Source organism: Triturus cristatus, chromosome 5_1 (genome assembly GCF_964204655.1).
Source record: "Triturus cristatus chromosome 5_1, aTriCri1.1, whole genome shotgun sequence".
In the NCBI taxonomy this organism is placed as follows: Eukaryota; Metazoa; Chordata; class Amphibia; order Caudata; family Salamandridae; genus Triturus; species Triturus cristatus.
Window position 1 is genome coordinate 663,578,318 of NC_140587.1, and position 12,558 is coordinate 663,590,875.

The window sequence follows — 12,558 nt, forward strand, 5'->3', positions numbered from 1 at the left end:
TAGCTGAGAGCCAGGAGAGTGCGGTGAGGCCACAGCGGAACCCTGAGGGGGCGAGGGGGTGCACGGAGAGCTGCAGGTTCTTGGTCCTACCCCCCCTTTTTCTACATCCGGGATATATTGGAGGGGAAATGTTCTGTGCACCCCGAAGGGTGAGATCTGGCGTCTGGGAGGTAGCATACTGGGAAGACAGCCACCAGGGAGGGTCGCTGGGGCAGATTGGCTAACTGAGAGGTGGAGACCTGGTGGCAGAGGTCGGAAGCCCAGTTTGGAGCCCTTGGCTGGGGGGGCGGAGAAACAGCGGGCCCCCCGCTGACTTGGACCATCACTGAGCAGCGGGGCTGACCAAGGAGGTGTGGACTGTAGGCAGTGGGGAGTTCCAGCGTTGACGCAAAGAGGGCTACTCCTGGGGCGCTGGAGGTCGCGCACTAACACACTGCGTGGGAGCACGGAGTGCCCTGGGGCTGGGCCAGCTTGGATTCACCTTGACAGAGAAACGCAGCTGTGGACAGCTTACCGTGTGGGCCTGGCCTAGACCCCCTAAAACTATTTGCAGGAGGAAAGGGTGCTGACACACTCGGGGAGTAGCTCTTCCAATGGCGACCAAACCAGAAGTCGACAAGCACCAGCCAAGGTCATCTAAAGGAGCGAGGCAGGTCCAGATCAACAAATTAGTTCGATATACAATGCCTAAGGGCTCCCCTGCAGTCTCAAGACATGCACTATCGGTGGGGGGGCTCTTCGGGCCCTCCAATCGAACCAACGTTGCTCGATGTGATGGCAGCCATAGACGGAGTCAAGTCGTCGCTGGGACAAAAAATTGAGTTGCTGGACAATAAGTTGGACACAGTCACAATAGAAGTAAATCTTATCTGTGCAGATCTCACGAAAGTGAATGAAATGGTCAAGTCGCTATATATAAAGGTTGCCAGTCTAACCAATGACGTGGCGTTGCTCCAACAGGAAGTGCAAGACCTTAAAAATTCTCAGGACCTGACCGAACACAACCTGGATGAATACGAGGGGAGAGCCCGACGCAACACCGTACGTATCCTAGGGGTGCCCGAGAACTTCGAAGGCCCAGCCCCGGACCTGTTTGTTGAAGACCTTATCCTCAAGCACCTCAAGCCTAAGGGACTGGGTAACTTATTCACCATTGAGCATGCACACAGAGTCCTGGGAGGGCGACCCAAACCTGGTGCGCCCCCGCGTCCGATGATTGCTAGGGTGTTGAACTTCAGACACAGGGACGTGATCTTGCAGGCGGTTCGCTCGGGGCCCCCTTTGCGATACGAAAATGCAACCCTCTCTTTCTTCCCTGATTTCACGCAAACTGTGCAGAAACAACACCGGAACTTTCTTGCAGTAAAGAAAAAACTAAGAGACAAGGGGATGAAATGCGCAATGATGTTCCCGGCACGCTTGAGGGTGGAGGTCGAGGGGAGAGCCTGGTTTTTTGATAACTCAGAGGTGGCCTCGGACTGGGTCGACAGTTGTCCCCCTGGTGGCCCGGAGGGGCGAGATCGAGACGGAGAAGGTGCACCGCAGGAGCAGGACTGGATGGACCGCAGATACAAGAGACTATTGGCATCTACATAACACTGGACCCGAAACTCAGCTACACTAACAATCTGAGCCCTCCCCTGTCGAGATTCAGGAATGACGTGGTGCGCTGGAAAGCTCTCCCGCTCTCTATGCTGGGCAGAGCGGTACTTTTTAAAATGATGGCTCTGCCCCGGTTTTTATACGCGCTCCAGAGCGCGATGGATCCGGTCCCTGCATCTTACTTTATGGAAATAGAGGCCCTTCAAAAACAGCTGCTTTGGGATGGTAAACCCCACATAGCATTTTCTAAACTCACACTCCCCTGGTATGATGGGGAATAGGATTGCCCGACTTAAGGAAATGTTACTGGGCTTCCCAGTTGGCGGCTGTTAATCACGGCATATACGGGCGGCCAAATGACCCTGTATTCACTATGGACCGATGGCAGCTACTGGGAGGAGAATATACCAGAGCGCTATATGCCGGGCCCTGCAGATTTCCACTTACAGGGCCTACGGCACATGCTGTCCAGGTGTGTCATGCGGTTAACAGACACCTTAAATGGGAAGGGAAGTTCACACTGGCCAACCCGCTCTGGAGCTCGGAGAAGTTGGGAAGTCTCTGGAAGTCCAAGGGTTTTGATAAGTGGGACTTTATAGGGATCACACACATAAGAGACATTTGGAAGAAGGGTACAATCCACACATTTGATTCCCTTAAGTTGCAGTATAAATTGAACGATAGTGAGCACTTCCGTTACCTTCAGGTCCGACATGCATTGCTCACGCACATCCCCAGGTGCACGACGCTCCCAGATGCTTCTCCCCTAGAGGACGGGGTGTTAGATGGCCATCTTCCCGAGAAAACCATCTCTCTGATTTATAAGAAACTGATAAATAACATGGAGGATCCGTTAATTAACATACAAAGCCACTAGAATGACGACGGTCTAGAGCTAGACGATGAGGACTGGCAGGTGGCAGTCTCTTCCCCGCGAGTGGTAGCAATCCAGATGAGGCTGAGACTGCTGCAACTTAAGATACTTCACAGGTCATATGTCGCTGGGCCCTGTCTGGTCCGGGTGGGTCGTTCAGAGAGTGGAGAGTGCAGAAGGGGATGTGGGGAACGAGGGGCATTCACTCATATACTGTGGCACTGCCAAAGCATACAAGCATATTAGGGAGAGATACACCACACGCTGAGGGCGATCTGGGGATAGACTTGCAGCCAGAGGCCCGCAGGTGCATCCTGAATGTCTGGGAGCCCACAGACCTGAACACGCATAAAACACAATGGGCAACGTTGGCATTCATGATAGCGAAGCGCAATATTGCCCACCTGTGGGGGGCTAGCCAGCCACCCTGGATTGAAAAATGGGCAGAAGACATTGACTGGTGTATGTTTAGGGAGAGGTCAGTCTACTCTGCCAGTGGGTGCCCAGGGAAGTGGGGCAGGGTCTGGGAGGCTTGGAATCACTACTGGGGAGATATCTGTGCCCCACCGGCCCCTCAAGAGGACGCTGAAGTCCCCTTGATCCACCAACTGCTACAACTGTGTAATATTTTCAAATGTATGGAATGTCATTGAGAGACGTTGGGAATCTATGAGTATGTCACTTGATGTGTTTCTTTGTTGGCTGAACTGTTTAATAAAAAGAAATTAAAAAAAAATATATATATGGCTTTCTGTGGAATTGTATTGCTAGTCCTCGTGCAGAATACAAATTTAGCAAACGCCCTTACTGACACATGTTTTATGCCTAATAAATTGGACACATGTCATTAGTAGTGAAGACCCTTAGGCTCTGGTTTTGAGAGTGAATATTAAATCCATAGAAGCGTGGGAAAGTGTGCACTTTTAAATGAAAAAAGCACTTTGCGTACTTGTGATTCTTTTTCTAATATTTGTTTTGTGATCTTCTCTCTATACAGACACCACAGAATGTGCCCTGCAGTTCCCGACGCCATATCAATACTGGGACACGCTTATGAAGGTCTGTGTTTTCGTCTTTGCCTTTATAATCCCTGTTTTCATCATAACAATTTGCTACACGCTGATGATTCTGCGTTTGAAGAGTGTGCGCCTTCTCTCTGGATCGCGAGAAAAAGACCGGAATCTGCGGCGCATCACGAGGTTGGTGCTTGTGGTGGTGGCAGTATTTATCATCTGCTGGACGCCCATCCATATCTTCGTCTTGGTTGAAGCGCTTGTTAATGTGCCACAGCACACAGCCGTCATATCCATCTACTACGTGTGCATTGCCTTGGGTTACACCAACAGCAGCTTGAACCCAATTCTGTACGCGTTCTTGGATGAAAACTTCAAGAGGTGTTTCAAGGACTTCTGCTTTCCATCCAAGGTAAGGATGGAGCGCCAAGGCAACAACAGCCGAGTGAGAAACACGATGCAGGACCCCGCCAACAACAAGAACGCTGACGAAACTAACAAGCCGGTATGACTAGCCGTGGAAATGTCGTCCTTCTCTCCACATGGGAGGGAAGTGTCGCAGGACCTTGGATTGACTCAAATAACTACAGCAGTGTGAACTGCATCAAGATGCAGTATGTCTTTGCTGAAACTGGCATCAGTGTGCACTTTATCATATGCTGATCTGTACAGAGTCAGCTTTGTAAAAATCCTCGTGTCTACTATCCCAGAACAGTAAAAAGGGAAAACCGGAAGTCAGGCATGGACATTTTGACGGCCACCATTAACTTCAAAAAGCAGAACAAGTTTTCTAATAAGCTGATGAAGGTGATGACATAGGAAGAGGTGTGGTGCAGCGGCCAGGGAGGCTGACTCCGTAACAGGGGGGGCTCAGGTTCGATCGGCGGTGGCAGGTTAGCCCAGCACCTTGTGACTCTGGGCAACAGCTCGCTTAAACTTCCTGACGGCCCCTAGTGCCGGGACACCTCGCCGGAGGTAGCTGCGCACTTTACAAATGCTGGTATGTTTGCCACAAATCCATTTCAAATGTCAGCCTGCAAACCTTGGGTGGGAGGCTCAAGCCTCCATATCCCAAAGCCAATTGCAAGCGAGAATCGGACAGACAAACTAGAGTGCAGAGTACTTTCTTTTATACATGTGTTGTTATATGTGACAATTTCTGTCATCCTGTGGTAATGCATTTAAAACTATTAGATCAGTGCTTAATTTGTAAAATATTAAGTGTCGATGCTCCCAAATTTTTTAGGAGACCACATCCACTCTCTTCCCCACCCCCCACTTGGCTCCACCTACTACCTCCCATGACTGACCAAGTATTACACTTTCCCAACTAGACAAAACGAACAATGTCGAACAGCACAGTGACAGCCATCACTGACTCACTCTTTAAGAGCTGGCATTAGCACAGGTTGTGCCCAGTGCAACAAACTTTTTTGATGCTCCCCTCCAACCTTCTTCTCCACGGATTCCCTTACTACTACTCTCCATTAGTGCCCCTTATCTCTCCATAGTTCAGTTCCTCTCTCACAAACATTTCATTCGTTTTTATAGCGCTGCTCATACAAGTGCAGGGTGCCGGAGCACTCTATACCACAGACACATTGTACTGATACAATTAATCATCCTACGAAATGTAAAAAAAATAAAACCAATGAGGATTAAAAGGTGTAGGATCACGTCATCTATAGTTAGGAAGGCATTATATTTTAATAGTGGTCTGGAAAGCACAAACCCAGGGTTTAAATGTACCACAGTAATTGGGGTTGCCTTTACTAACAAGAATGCATGTTTACCCACCTAACTAATGACAGTTTTTATGCCACTGTGTGGAATAGGATTGTCATTTATTAATTATAAGCAACCAAAGGATCTCTGTTACAAAGCAGTAACCCACTGAACTATCCACATAAAATACAGTTCTGTGACATGCAATATGCACATTCTTTCCAGCAGGCATGTTAACCCTCCGTACTACTGGTGAGTTAAATTTTGCACTACACAAAACTCGAATCCTTCTCCTGCAGGAACATTAAGCACCACGTTATCTTTGACTTACCAAGAGGAGTCACTGACAGTGGTGGTTAAATAATGCCTGCTGCCTCGGGGTGGTCGATGTAGCTGTAGACTGTGGAGTCCCTCACTGCAGACAACTGCTCTGACTACCATGATGATGTACTGGAGGCAAGAGTCCGCTACCGGTCATAGAGTGCAGGCTGCCGCAGTGAAAGAGATGGTGCTGGCTCTACTCTTTGCAGATAGCACTGTACTACTTTGCCTCTAACATGCAGCTATAGAGATGAGTTGCTTTGAGAGAGCATGGCGTGGTTCTCAACCTGTCTTCAGAGCCGTGACTCGATCTTTAGGCGCCAGTTCTCACTGTGACTCGCATAGCCGCCAGCAAACCTTCAAAAGCAGAAGGGCACTCAGGGCAGAACATGTCAAAGTCATGGCTGCTCCTTACTGTAATTACTCTGCCTGCAGCAGCAATTCCTGGTGGCAAGAGGAAGACATTGTGCATCGTCCTGTGCCAGCCACAACAGAGGCCTGAAGGGCTGGCAAACCATGATTTCCAGGAGCTGCTTGCTGCAGCAGCAGGCCAGAAAAGAGTGCATGAGAAGGCAATGCCTATTCTAATAAAAATGGATCGCAAACAGCACCACGTGTCCGGTCAGGGGCGGCAACAGCAGTTAAGAAAATTGTAAATATAGCCTGAGACTGCCGCCTGGACATTCAACACGAATGAGCGCTCTGTTTGTAAAACATGAAAACCAGCCCCGAATCCATGTGATTCTGTCTGCGCCTCGCCCTCCAGGAAAGAATGCACCCAGTACTGAATGCACCGGAACCACTTGTCCCAGAGGCTCGGGTCGGCCCTCAAGACAGATTTGTCTTTTTTTTTATATCCGGTGCCAATTCGAAAACAACGTGTAAAAAGACAGTTCAAAGGCCTGAGGCGATCTACTGTGAGCTCCGAGGCAGGTAAATGAAGAGGACAGCAGCAGCCCTTTTCTTTTTTAATTATGTGCAGGCCGCAGTGCTTCATTCGCATTCAATTTGTAGATATGAATGCGTGACTAATGCATTTTAGTGCAGTGATACCAGCACCAAAATACATTAGTGGGATGGAAAATTGATTCAACAGCCCTGGCCCTGGGAAATATGTGCCGGTGCTGAGCACCGGAAAGCACCGGCACAAATTAAGCACTGTATTAGATACGGTTTCAATTAAATACGCAAAATAGAAGTTTCCAAAAATTAAAACATGTCCGATCAAATCTTGCTCTTATTTCAAGAAGTAATTAAACCAAAAATCAAACAATCAGTCATTTTGTCTTCTTTACTAAGGTTTACCTTCTTAACGACCAGGAAAAAAACGAGATATCACCTGATAGATCGAAGAAAACAGTTATTAATTTGTAAAAAAAAAATAGGTGCCAGGGCCCTCATCAGGAGGTCACTACAGCTTGCACCACCAATTGTCCCCGTCAGTTCAGTCAGTGCCAGTAACAACACAACCATTAACCATCTCACTCCTACAGGTGTGACAATTCAGACTATTCCAGGCATGTAAAGCTATACGAACGACTTAGGTGGTGTGTATTTGTCATTTTTGATATATATTGAACCTAAATAAACAACTGTTGTTGTTCTCATCCCCAAATTACAAAACCCGCACCACCATGTGGCGGGCTGTACTAAGTGCCGGTGTTGACAATTAACTGTGCTGAGCACCAGAAACCACCAGCTCAAATTAGGCACTGAGCCCGTTCTGATCTCGCACTACCAGGATCAAAACATTTTGACTAAATGTAAGGACTTGGGAAAATTAATGAATAGCAAACTGCATATAACACATATAATTTTGAAAAAGACAGAGCACATGAAATTAGGGCTCCCCAAGGCGAGACCTCTGGCTTGAATTAGACATTTTTGGTGAACATAGATACTCTGTATGTGCGTTTACCACCTTTCCTTTCCGTTGTAAGCAAATATTGCTGGTTGCAGAGTTGGTTCGAGTGATACAGCTAACTATACAGCCTGTAGCTCAGATGAGGCCTCCATGGTGCCTAATTTGAGGTGGTAGTTGCAGGTGGGTCACTCATTTTTGAGGACTAGCACTTACTTTTCTTCGTTAGACTTTTACCCAGAGCAAGAGAGAGAAAAACGCAAAAGTAGGAACAGAAAGATGAAACAACAAAACAAGGATAAAGCTAGAAAGCAGGGATAAAAACCTGAAAGAGTGAAATTAAGAGGCAGGGGATGTATGATGGTGGAAAAATGAGATTTGTGGTGGAATCAAGACTAAAAAGACTTTGTATTCCTCAACCCTGACATTCCTCAATGCTGCTGTGGGTCTCTTTGTGCTGTGGCATGTATTATTTTACAAATGAAGCCCTTTGTCTCCTGTACACTTCTGTTAATGAAGTGAAAACACTTTTGGGGGTAAATGAGCTTTTAACATTGCTTAACGGATTTAAACAATTCAGCCACAAAATGAAACACTTGAAGCCTGATTCTACGCTTTGTGTAAGTTTACTACTTTTAGGATTCAGAAACTAGGAGCGGAGTTTTATGACTTCTCACTCCCTATACTTATGTGTGCATAGTCCTTCGTATCTGGAAACTCCACAATCGAGGTAGAGAACTCTGCACTCATAGGGAGAGCGGAGTGGTAAAACTTTTCCTGCAGTTTACTAATACCTAAAAGTCGTGAACTTACAAAAAAGTATAAGTTTTCCTTTGTGAATCAGCCCTTGGGTATCTACAAACCAATCCTGGGTATAAAAAACTGTAAACCACAACAATTGCTTTAATTTCTGAAAGCCTCAAATGCCTAAACATGGGCATTTATGTGAATGCTCTTAAATATCTTCTTTCTAAATACTCCTATATATACAATTTATAGCAGTACATGTTTCTTGCACATCACAGAGCTGCCTGTAGGTTCCAGTCTCTGTGCATGCACAGGTTTATCTGCCAAATTACAGCCAAAAAACACAATAGTTAGTCATGCAGCCAAGTCTGACATCTGGAAAACCTTGCTGGCCTAGAACTAAAGTTGGTCTGCCAGTTCGCAACCTTCTTTGCCAAAGTTGTGTTTAAAGAGCAAGATCTGATCTGGCTGGCATCACTCTCCACACTCTGTAACCTGGGGAGGAGAGTCATCACCACATTCACTTACCTATTGGCTGTGCCTCTATGTCACAGCTGTTCAATTAATGTTTTTAAATTGATTTCGTCCAGGCTAAAATATGTTTTAACACCACAAAGTAATTTACAAATGTAAAACTAACCTTTCTTAAAGGTACAATTACAAGTTGGAAGGACCAAAAGAACATAACAACCTGAAAAAATCATTTTAGGAACAAATTTATGTAAGTCGTCGGAAGGTAACATCAAATTCTTTATCTGGAATATACTCAGCCACACAAAGCCACTTTGCAAGGTTTAATAAATATAAGGTAACGTAATGCATCACATAGTGCTGTCTTGTGTTACTTTGCATCAGATGGGCATTACATGGGTCGAGAATGGGCATTGCTATGCACCCAACCATGTTTTTTTCGCAAATCCAGATTTACAAATACTTGTAAACCTGGGGCTGCCACAAAATGATGTGCCTTTCTGACAAAGGAGTAGCAAGGAGAAATATATGTATTTCTCCTTGTTAATTCTTCTTTACACATGTTCTGCATATTCAGGCACATGTAGAAAGAGGGATATGCCCCTAAGGTTAGTGTTTATGCATGGAGGTGTCCCTTCCTGCACAAAAACAATTCTGCCCATAGGGCATACACCTTTGCACTATGTTGCAAGGGTGCCTACTTTGGCACTAGGCAGCACAAATTTGGACAGCCCAAGGAGAGAGCAGAAATGTGGTATATCTTTGTAAATATGCAGCATTTCTGCATTTTGCTTTTCATGCAACTTAGCACAGCAGGTTGCTATGTAGCATGAAGCAATGATAAATATGCCCTTGTGTACATGTCCTTTCCAAGATTTGTATTCAGTTTTTTGGAGTTCACTTTCATCTTTATCTTGTCATTCACAATATTTCCATAATAGAGCATCCTGCTCTTAGCTTGGCTAAGATTCATATAATAGAGTAGAGCATAGGCAAATGACGGTTAGACAAAATTAAGACATTTCCAAGAAAGTGGGGATGAGTAGACTGAAAGACAGATCTCCTGGCAGGCAGTTAGAAAAAATGTGCTGATTCTTAAAGCCTTGACTTGATTTGAAGAAAACTAACAGCTTGCAACTGTTGTAGAGCTTGTGGAGTGCAGAAAACCCTGCTCTGCTTAGTGCAGCGGAGTTTTTCCCCCACTCGCTTCGCAAACGGTAAGTTGTAGAGTGTGAGCTGTCATTCGGGTAGAATTTCTCGTGAGTGGCAGGAAGATCAGCGCGAATGGCAGTTCACTCTGCACTCTGCCACTCATGGAATTCAGCAGTTTTTTTGTCGCTTCACGAAGTTCAGTACAGCGAAACTCCACAAACTATGCCCAGGCCTGATCCAAGGCCAGCAAAGTATCATACTGTGTTCAGTCACAATGTCTAAGCAAAACGCTACACGTTTTGTGCATATCATGATGACGGGATGAGAGAAAATGAGAATCAAGTGGATTGTTTACCAAATTTGTATTAACAACCTATAACCCATAGGTTTTCTAGTAGGTGGCTCTTCTCTGGCTTGGTTAAATCATCAATTGCTTAGCATATATCTGGCTTCTGTCTCCGGGACGCTGGTCTTGGTTGGGGTCGCGCTGGGACGCTCCGTTGCTGGGGCAGCCATGCGCGTTACAAATCGGACTAATAACGGGTCACCCCATTATCAGCAATGGTTAGCAGCATATCTCAGTTTTGCAACATTGCGCTCGCAATAGTTTGCATTGTACAACAAAAATCATGATTAGTTCCATATATCCAATGGATGCAAAACTTTCCATTTACTCTCTAGTACTGACTAAACAACTGAAAAGCAAGTATGCCTCTAATGGCGAGACCTTGGTATTTATTTTCAGGAAAAAATCATTCTTTACAGTGTCCTAAGGAAAAGACCACAGTATCACAGATTCACGTCCATATTGCTCAGGTGAGTATTGCTGAAGCAGTAAGCAGGCACTGCAGGAAGATACAACTGGTAATGCTTAACTCCACACACTTCCTAAAGTTTCAATCTTGCCATCACTGAAAAGTTGAGTCACATAAATTATATCTATTGTCCTTGTATCTTTTCATAAGTGCTCCTTTCTGTTCGCATGGCTGTGAAATGATCATATTAGAATCTGTTTTCTCTAAACATAAAGCATTGTCCATCTTTTGCCATTACATAATCATATTGACATGCGTTCAGGTAGTTATAGAGAATAAAATAATTTGTTCAAAGGAAGCAACAAAGTAGCAAAATAGCTCCAACCACTGTACTGCAAAGGAAGAATGTCCACACCCTTCAATGACAGACCAGTTAGAGAGAAGGTGTCATCTAAAAGCTGTCATAAACAAATAGAACTATTTACCTGTGCAACAGTTCAGTATATCCAGAATCTCTGCATCTTCTGTCTTCTGTGTCATGTACTATGATAATTCAGAGTTTATGCCTTATGAATTCACAATGGCAATGGTTTGCATTTTTTCAATATAAACTTGATAGGGGCAGGCTTCTAATATTAAGGTCCCTACAGCATTAAAGAGCCTTTTGCTCAGACTGAATTTTACCCTCTCTTTGGAATAGTTGACAAGAGGGCTGAAGTGAAAAAAAAGTGGAGTTTCAAAGAGCGGCAGAGTGGGAGCAGAATTTGGAAGGGAATGAAATCAACAACAGGGCTACAGTGCCTTTTATTATCTGCATTTTTATGCCACTAAAAGTCATTGAAAGTATACAGAGGTGGGCAAAAGGACAGTAGTAGAAATGGCATTTGGGGAGAAGGTTGAGATTGAAAGTCAGGGAATGGGTCACATATATCAGCGGTGCAGGAGGTGTTGGCCCTAAGATCCAAGAATGGAACACTCTGCTCTGTACTAGCTGCTTCAGCCAAAGCTGCTTAATCCAATTGAACCAGGCAAATGTTACTGCATCAAGTTGTTTTAACTTTCACATTATGCTCCCTTCTTTGAATTAATCTATTCCTGAGATGAGTTTTATAAAACAATATATTCTGCTCACAGGAAGAGTGTCAACATGTATTTTTTCAGGTAGTGATACATCTTACTGAATGAATATTATTTTACTTTGTTAGTTAAGTAGGTGGCCATCCCTGTTACAGCTGAATTTCATATTTTGTGTTACTTGGATAAGCTGCTGAAAGAGGACCAAGGCATAATACCTACTTTTTGTGCATCTTTGTTCCAGCATTGTATGTCATACCAACCAGAGGTGAAAATCGATACAGATCCAATTGAATTGTGCCTTGTAGCTATAGCTTTACAAATTTTAAAAAACTGAATAATTATGGTTATCCTCTGTTGTGTACACATCTTGGTATTGGATTTTATGGCATTATGAAGGATTCAGCTTACAAACTCTTAATCATATGTTGGCCTTAAACACATTTTACCCATCACTCATCTTCTAAGACCAAATCTAGCAAGAATAAGTGAAGCCCAAGCATTTGTAATGGATATTTCAATGGACAGTGGCATACCTGTTCAAGCATGTGAGCACTGCATTGCTGTGCCATTTAGGCCTCCCACAGTCTGTTACTTTATCAGAGTTTAGTCTTGTGTCAGAGATGTCCTCAGTTTGTGTCCTGTTTCTTCCAGATGTTTATAGACTGGGAAAAATGACTCAACTCATTAGTGCATTATGTGTTTCTGTGTAGTATGCTACGCTTTTGAGAATTGTAACTGCCAGGATAAATTCACCATTGAAATGTAATACATTCATCTTTGGTTCCAAGCGCTACTCGTGAGTGATTTTCTTCTTTTACCACTTCTATCTTACCCTTGGCTCGATTTGTTATCCTGTTTGTTCTGACTTAACATGCATATAATTCAAGAAGATTTCACTGAACAGATATTGGTTAAATAATATTTATTGTGCATATTATTTAAATGAGTGAAATCGTATGT

At 44.6% G+C, this 12,558-nt stretch overlaps 1 protein-coding gene across 1 annotated transcript in view; it reads left to right on the forward strand.

Moving 5' to 3' along the window:
- OPRK1 (opioid receptor kappa 1) overlaps window positions 1-5,209 on the forward strand; it is a 314,535-nt gene extending 309,326 nt beyond the window's left edge. Inside the window, exon 4 of the mRNA XM_085604137.1 lies at window positions 3,474-5,209. Coding sequence (XP_085460263.1) covers window positions 3,474-4,000 — 527 coding nt within the window. The 3' untranslated portion in view covers window positions 4,001-5,209. The remainder of the gene's footprint in view (window positions 1-3,473) is intronic.
- The last annotated feature ends 7,349 nt before the right edge of the window (window positions 5,210-12,558 follow it).